At 37.2% G+C, this 8567-nt stretch overlaps 1 protein-coding gene and 1 pseudogene across 1 annotated transcript; both read right to left on the bottom strand.

Annotated features, from left to right (window-relative positions):
• Window positions 1–1924: 1924 nt before the first annotated feature.
• On the bottom strand, window positions 1925–3413 carry LOC113352648 (nicotianamine synthase-like). Its single transcript, XM_026596447.1, has 2 exons — window positions 3030–3413; window positions 1925–2392 (listed from the first exon to the last, which is right to left on the bottom strand). Exons 1-2 carry the CDS (start codon window positions 3411–3413, stop codon window positions 1925–1927), a joined length of 852 nt encoding a protein of 283 aa, XP_026452232.1.
• Window positions 3414–6098: 2685 nt separating this feature from the next.
• LOC113354432 lies at window positions 6099–7612 on the bottom strand (annotated as a pseudogene).
• Window positions 7613–8567: the final 955 nt, after the last annotated feature.

Raw genomic sequence — 8567 nt, 5'->3', positions numbered from 1 at the left:
CTTCTTCTTCTATGCCTTTGTCTTTCAGATCTCGCACGTTCGTCAACAACAATGTTTCTCTCTTCTTTTTGTTCGCGTGCATATTGATCCCTCAATATTTGTCTACCATGTAATAGAATTCTCCTTTGTTCCGGACCATCTTCTTCATCATTATCTAATTCGTGGTGAGTACGATGACGTTCGGATGTATCTTGAAATCTATTTTTTCTTTGATCTTCTTATCTGCGACGACGCTCACGACGTTGCTCGTATCTGTCATTTAATGTGCATCTCTCGTCGCGTTGATCTTGTAGATTATCATATACTTGCAAGTTATCATCAATATTGTCTAATGTTTTCTCTCGCCTAGCATCTCTTCGATTAGATCGACTTTGTCTTGATGAACTTCTTTTGGTCCTTGATCTTGATCGCGTAGCGCTTCTTGATCTCTGTTCGTGTAATATGAGATTCTCTTCTCTTAAGTCATCATTCTGACGTATCAAATTCGCACGCTCTTCATTTTCTCTTGGTCGTTTTTCAATCAATCTTTTTTTAAATTCTTCAAGTGTCATAATTTCTTCATTTCCTTCAATCCTTCCTGCATCTCCAGTTCTCTGTATTTCTTCTTTGGTAGAATTCGTATGTGCAGTATGGATACTCACTCTATCGTAATCAATATCATTATTTTGTTCTTGTGTACGTTGTAGTCCATTCAGAACATTATTTCTTTGATTTTGTCTTTCTCCTTCCTCTAATTGCTCATGAATTTCTCCTTTTCTTCGTTCGACAATTCTTTTACATCTTCTGGCTGCTGCCGCTTGCTCAACAATAGATCTGATTCTCACCATTTCCACTTTCTTATATGAACAAATGAAAAACTATTTTGAAAAGGATTGAAAATATGTGATGATGAAAATTTCAAATGTTGAAAAAGAAGTTCTAGGTTTTTTAATTCTAGAAACTTGATTTTTAAACAGATTCACCAACAGGATATATCACTCCAAGCTGTTTCTAGCGCCAAATGTAGTTGCAGGAAATCCTACAACCACATCCCCTGTGAATTTAGACAAGATTCTAAGTAATCATAATGGAATTCTTTTATTATTTATCAAGTTCTATAATTGGTTACAAGATAATACAATGACTTTACTCGCTCTCCAAATAAACTTTCCCTCTTCTAGTTTCTTGTCTAACACATACTGAAGATCTCTCTCAATACACAGATTCCTTCCCCTTATATAGGGTACTACATAGTGGACGACAGCTAATAGATCCCCTATTTTCGGAATCACTGTGTGTTACAATCGCTCATGTACATTCACTCATCTTCGCACAATTTACACCTTCGCACAGATCATCACAATTTACTCGTGACTACGCTGACATCATTAAATACGTCATCCTAATTTTATTATGTGCGATGGTCTTCACTTACATTAGATGACCTTTACTTCGCATACATAATGAATGTGCGATATTTCACTCGTACAAACTCAATAGTGCAGAAAGACCGTTAGAAGAAATAAGGAAAGGCAATAACAACAACTAACGAAGCCAAATTATCACAACTGTATCAATCCACACAAATAAAGTGCACCACAAAGCAAAGAAGAACACAAGTTACAAGTACCCAGAACAAAAACAATAGATAAGAAAAGTACAAGAATTGAAGGAACCTTCGTATTTAGTAGCTAGAAGACACAAACACTCCACTCCACTCCATTGCACCAGCAAGTCAACGACAGTAATTTGAAGAAGCCAGCTGCTTTCAATCACCAATAGTAGTACGCAAACTTCACCACCGATATGAAAAACAGGATGAACAACTAACCATTGTACGCCACAACACATTAGAGTGACCAACAACAATATCACACAAACACTGCAAGAACAGTGAATCCAGTGGGATACTAACGAAGGGTTGAGTAACTAATCAACCATATGATCACATACCATTAATTATAGACTTGCGCGCGATGATAATCGAACACATTACCTCATTGGTTGGATGAAAAACTTGTAAAACTTCAAACCCTTTAAGATCTGTAAGATCGACGATTGGGTATATGAACCCGCGAGCACCGTGAGCACTCCTTAGCATCAAAATGGAGTTAGGAGCCATGTACTTGGCCAAATGATTAATAACTTTAACTTTGTCATTCTTGTTTATACCAACTAAAGCTCCAAGGAAAACAACTTCATAATCACTTAGTTCGTCGGAAACATTCAAGATATCAGTTGTGTGAAAGAACATTCTTTTCGATAAATCTGGATCAACAGAAACCAATCGAGTTGCCAAGTAATTAGCCGACTCATCGAAATCGTAGCTTTGAAATGATGTGTTCCTCAAATGATTTGATGCCAAAAGAATTGAAGAAAGAGGAAGCGGACCTGAACCCACAAAAGCAATCCTCTTAGAGCAACTGCAATGGACGAGTAAACCCAAATTTTTACTCGAGTGGGATGGCGTAGTGGGACGGATCATCGATCAAAATTTGATCAAAGAGTAAAATCCAGACCAAATTTGGTCGGCGATCAAGACCAAATCCAAATATAGTCGGGCGTTAATATAATCTCCGCTACACATCGGGCGTTGATATAATCTCCGCCATTCATCGCGCGTTGGTATAGTTAACGTCCAACGAACAGGCGTGCATATAAACTTCGCCTGAATGGGGCGTTGGTAAAAATAACGCCCGATGGGGCGTTCATAAACTCAACGCACGAAATTGGGCGTTCATATACTTAACGCCCCACTCCACTTTAAGTTTTAAACTTTTGAAATTTGCATGGGGCGGGCTTTATATCTCCGCCGCATTATTTTTTTTTTTTTTTTGAAGCGTATACTATACCAAAGCCCCACATCAGGCGTTATCTTTACCAACGCCCCATTCAGGCGTTATCTTTACCAACGCCTGATCCCAGGCGTAATCTTTATCAACGCGCGACCAAATTTAATCTGCAACCACTACGCCACACGACGGACTAAACCCAAATTTGATCTTTTTTTTTAGTCTTTGGTCTTTGGTTATACTCGCACCACTGTGGACGCTCTTAGGATCTTGGCCATCATTCTTGGTATGGTTACCGAGTATTGTGAACTCTAGCAGACCAAGTTTGATGTAATTTGGGTAGGCAGGGAATTCTTCAATATGATCAAGTGGGTTCTCATATGATCCTAATTTAGTTGAGAAATGGGTTTCTAGTGAACTTTGGGATTCACCCCGAAGTTGTATCAAGTGAGTCCTAATCTCTTGATGCTTTTGACATAACTTGGTTGTATCAATAGGGTTTGGAGGTATGCATGTGAGTTTCAGTTGAGCTAAGAGCTTGTTGACATCTTCAGAAGGTTTCAAACTCTCTAGCTTTGAGATTTTGTCATATATCTCGCATACTGTTTTCACCAGAATCTCTTCTTGTTGTTGGCAACTCATGTTTGAATAGTAAGATTAGGCTTTGCGTGTTGATTCACACTGTGAACATCCAAAGGGTGTTGTTATTTATAATTAACATAACTACCCGGGTAATCAAATTTTTCATAAGTAAAATTATTGCCCACTTTGCTTCTCAACTTCAACAAACAAAACCTTAGCTCATTAAGTTATGTCGTCATTTGTTACTTTTAATTATCTGATCAACAAACTGAGTTATATATATATATTATTTTTTTTTGCTGGATTTAGGATATTAGCACATGAGAGCTGGTAATGAAACAACAAACCAAACTGAGTTTTAAGAAAGAGTGGCTCAGGAAAAACAATGGTTTTAAACCACTCTATAACCGTATGGCTCACATAGAGCGGGATCTGCCCCTATAAACTAGCACGGAAACCATTATTATAGGTCAGGTACCCCATCATGTAAGAGGCGGTTTTGTAATGGCCCAAAACTTCCACTTACATTATGTTTTTTTAAGAAATCAATTGAAGCTATAAACATCAAAATGTTATTTCAACTAAAACTCATGCAAATATTATCCTCAAAATTTGCTGTTGGCGATAAATGGATGCAAATGGCATTCTCAAATCGAGAAACAATGAAGGCTACACCAAATTGTGAGTTTAGATACAGTCTAAATCTTGGTGTTAACTATTAGTGATTTTATGGCATTCAGGTAAGATCCATAAGTTCCAAGAGATTTCATCATTGTTAAATGGTGTTCATATAATGATCAGGTTCGAATCCGTAGGAATGGCCCGCCTCTTGTAGCTTCCTTCTCGGACACAGGCTCAATGAGACAAGACTACTAGTTTTTACAGAGTCAAGCTATAATAACACAATCAATATAGTCTTAACAAGTTCATTCAGACATTCCTTCAAATTCATATTGAGTTTATAAGGCTGTAAATAACTATTATTTATATTTTGTTAGACTTGAAAATCCATGTCAAATGTTTGCGCCAAAAGCTCGCTGAATAGGACACAACTGTCTTGCTAATTGTCGGTTGATCAACCGGTTTGCAAAAGACTAAAACGGTAGTGGTTGTAATAATAATGTTAAAATGTTTATGTTACGCAAGTCAAGTGTTTACGACAAAATGTTGCCGAATATACACGTATATAGTTCAAATTAGCTGATGGGCGAGGGGACATGATCATGCATTCACGCTGCTTCAATGAATAAAATACCAATTAAGAATCGTTTAATAATAGATTAGACTATAATGATCAATAATTGATCTTCTCAGGTTGGAGGCCCTTACAACATTTTCAACATATACTAATTAATACCTATGTATATCTAGTATGTATCCATTTAAACTTAAGCCACCTGCCCCTCTAAATACTTTCGAGAACTAGAAAATATAAGAGACACTTGCTAGTTGCTACGTACTCACTCCCCCCCCCCCCCCCCCCCCCCCCCCCCCCCCCCCTTATATGAAAAATAGATATTTACAGAGTTTGGCCTAAAGAACCAAAGCAGCATAAGAAGAGGATTCGCGAAATGGATTACGAACTAAAAGTGTTCAAACTTGAACACCACAAGATTAGAGTTCGCTTAACAATTAACACAATTTCTTCCACTGTCCTACTTCATCTTCCTGTGTGCCTACTCAGTTGTAACACCAGTTCTGTGACTTCTGTCCTACTTCGTCTTCCTGTTTGTGCACTCAGTTGTAACACTTACCCAGTACTACCCCCACGAACAAAAAGAAGGATTCCATATACATCTGGATCCCTAGTTCCCTTTAATTAATTTCTTATACATCTTTAATCGGGTGATTTTGGAAAATAACATATTTCCTCCCTCCGTCCCATTATTAGTTGACCTGTTTACTTTTAGATTTTGTCAAATAATAGATAATTTATATCACCAACAAGGAGATATTTCTAAAATTATTTTTTTAATTGATTATTGTTAATATAAGAAATATGTATAATTTGACAGGCATATTTATATTCGTTATATATGTGTTTTAAAATATTTTTCAATGGTATGAAGTTTGCGAACATCGGTGATGTAGTTTGGGAGATAAGTCATTTCAAAAGTTTATTAGTTATTATTCACAATGGTATAGTTGTAAGAAATAGTTAAAAGTACTATTTTCCCTTTTTTGTTTTAATAATTGTTTAAACTCGAACTAGATCATCTAATAGTGAGATAAAGGAAATATTAAACAATATTATTTCTCCTGCTCTAATTTTAAGATTCGTAAGTTCCTTTATATAAGGTTGTTTCTACTTGCAATTTGGGTTATGTAATTACTTCTTACAATTTTACTATTTTGATTTTCTTTTTATAAGGAGTCATCGTTGGTAGATGTAGCAGTTGCAAATTAAATGAGTTCTACATTATAGGCCTTCTTAAGTTTTTTTTGTTTGTTTGTTCTGAAGTTTTATTTGATGGACCTTGCATTTAGTAATTTTAGTTAGATTCAATTTCATTTCTTTATACACTTAATTTGGTAACAAGGTCTTTAATGTACATGCAATGAACAGCCTAGATTTTTGTTACATTTTCAAACAAATCCAGGACACATATTGGGTTCAAATTAGCATTTCCTTAACGAATGTTGCCTATTAATCACCTCGTTTCATGCATTGACAATGGTTCGACCAAATAGCACAATAGTACTTCAACACCGTTAGAAGAAAAAAAGCAAGGCATAGCACCAACTAAGGAAGCCAAATTATTACAACTGTATCAATTTACTCCATTCACCACTCAACACCAAATAGAGTGCACCACAAATCCAAGAACAACACAAGTCAACAAATACCCAAAACAAAAACATTAGAAGTATTAATCGCAGTGAAGAATCCGCAACAACAATTGAGAAGAAATGTACAAGAATTGAAGTAACCTTCATATCTAGTAGCTAGCAGACACAAAAACTCCACTGCAGTCCATTGCACCAGCATGTCAACAACAGAGATTTGAAGAAGCAAGCTGCTTTCAATCACCAGCAGTACTACACAAACTTCACCAACACCATGAAGGACAGGATGAACAAGTAACCAGGGACGGAGCTAAGTAGAGCTCAGGGGTGGCCCCCGCCCCCCTAGTTTTGGTTAATTCCTTAAGGATCCTTTAAAATTCTTACTAATTAAAATAAAAATCTCTTAATAAGCCCCCTCTAAATAATTTTTTTTGCCAATTAGCCCTCTTGTGTGGAATTTCTGGCTCCGTCCCTGCAAGTAACCAATGTACGCCACAACACATTCGACTGACCAGCAACAATATCACACGAACACCGCAAGAACAGTGAATCCAGTTGGACTTACGAAATGTTGAGTAACTAATCAGCCATATGATCACATACCATCAAGTATAGACTTGCGTGCGATGATAATCGAACATAGTACTACATCGTTGGTTGGATGCAAAACTTGTAAAACTTCAAACCCTTGAAGATCAGTAGGATCGACGACTGGATGTATGAAGCCGAGAGCACCATGAGCACTCCGCGAGCACCTTGTCGTTCTTGTTTCTTCCGACTAAAGCTGCCAGGAATACAACATCATACTCACTTAATTCGTCAGAAACATTCATGATATCAATTGTGTGAAAGAACATTCTTTTCGATAAGTCTGGATCAACTGAAGCCAATCGAGTTGCCAAATAGTTAGCCGACTCATCGAAATCGTAGTTGTGAAATGATGTGTCCCTCAAGTAATTTGATGCCATAAGAATTGAAGAAAGAGGAAGTGGACCTGAACCCACAAAAGCAATCCTCTTGGGATCTTTGCCATCATTCTTGGTATGGTTACTGAGTATTGTGAACTCTAGCGAACATAGTTCGATGTAAGTTGAGAAGGGAATTCTTCAATATGATCAAGTGGATTCTCATGTGATCCTAATTTAGTTGAGAAATGGGTTTCTAGTAAAGCTTGGGATACACCCCAAATTTGTATCAAGTGAGTCCTAATCTCTCGATGCTTTTGACATAACTTGGTTGTATCAATAGGGTTTGGAGGTATGCATGTGAGTTTTAGTTGAGCGAAGAGCTTGTTGACATCTTCAGAAGGTTTCAAACTCTCCAGCTTTGAGATTTTGTCATAAATCTCACACACTGTTTTCACTAGAATCTCTTCTTGTTGTTGGCAACTCATGTTTGATTAGTAAGATAATATTAGGCTTTGTTTTGATTCACACTCTGAACACAACCTCCAGTAAGAATGAAGAAATCGTTTTTCTCTTTTGTTGATGCACAAAAATATCTAAAGGGTGATGTTATTTATAATTACTAGATTTGTGCTCGTGCTACGCACAGGGCATTTTATTTTCATTAATTTGGTGTGCGTGGGTTTTCCCTGCCCAGCCACGTGGGGATGCATTTTTGATTTGGTGTGGGAAAGGCTTCGTCCCCGCCCATGCATTTTTTATTTGGTGTGTGTGGGGCTTCGCCCCGCCCCGTGGGGACGAATTTTTTATTTGGTGTGTACGGGGATTCCCCACGGCCCATGGAGATGCATTTTTTATTTGGTGTGCGTGGGGCTTTGCCCCGCCCATGAAGATGCATTTTTTATTTGGTGTGCGCGGGGCTTCGCCCCCGCCCCGTGGAGATGCATTTTTTATTTGATGTGTGCGGGGCTTCGTTTCGCTCTATGGGATGCATTTTTTATTTGGTGTGCGCGGGACTTCGCCTCGCCCCATGGCGATGTATTTTTGAGTTGGTGTGGAGAGAAAACACATAGAATAGGTGGAGAATATGTGTATATTTTATTTATATTTTCATTTTATTTTCGCATAAAGTATGCGATTTTTTTTCCCCTTTATATATTAATTTGAGAAGAAGAGTCCTTATAAGGTAGATACACGATTTCCAAATTGAATTTGGACTTCCATAAAATTCCAAACACGGTAGCTAGGTTAGGTTTTTCTTTTTGACTTTGTAATTTTTAACCAATCATACGTTGTCAAGTGTCCTCGCGAATTCCGAATTGAATTTGGTTTCCTTTTTTAATTTTTTTCCTATTCTTTAAAGTCAATCATACGTAGACAAATGTCGTTGCGAATTCCAAATTGAATTTGGTTTTTTTTTTATCTTTTCCTATTCTCTTTAAACCAATCATACGTTACTAAGTGTCCTCACCGAAACGTTCGTTTCACAAAACTCAAAAAAGACCTATTTCGGTCAATAGAA

This window comes from Papaver somniferum, chromosome 2 (assembly GCF_003573695.1).
Source record: "Papaver somniferum cultivar HN1 chromosome 2, ASM357369v1, whole genome shotgun sequence".
Classification (NCBI taxonomy): domain Eukaryota; kingdom Viridiplantae; phylum Streptophyta; class Magnoliopsida; order Ranunculales; family Papaveraceae; genus Papaver; species Papaver somniferum.
This window is presented reverse-complemented; position numbering and strand designations above follow the sequence as displayed.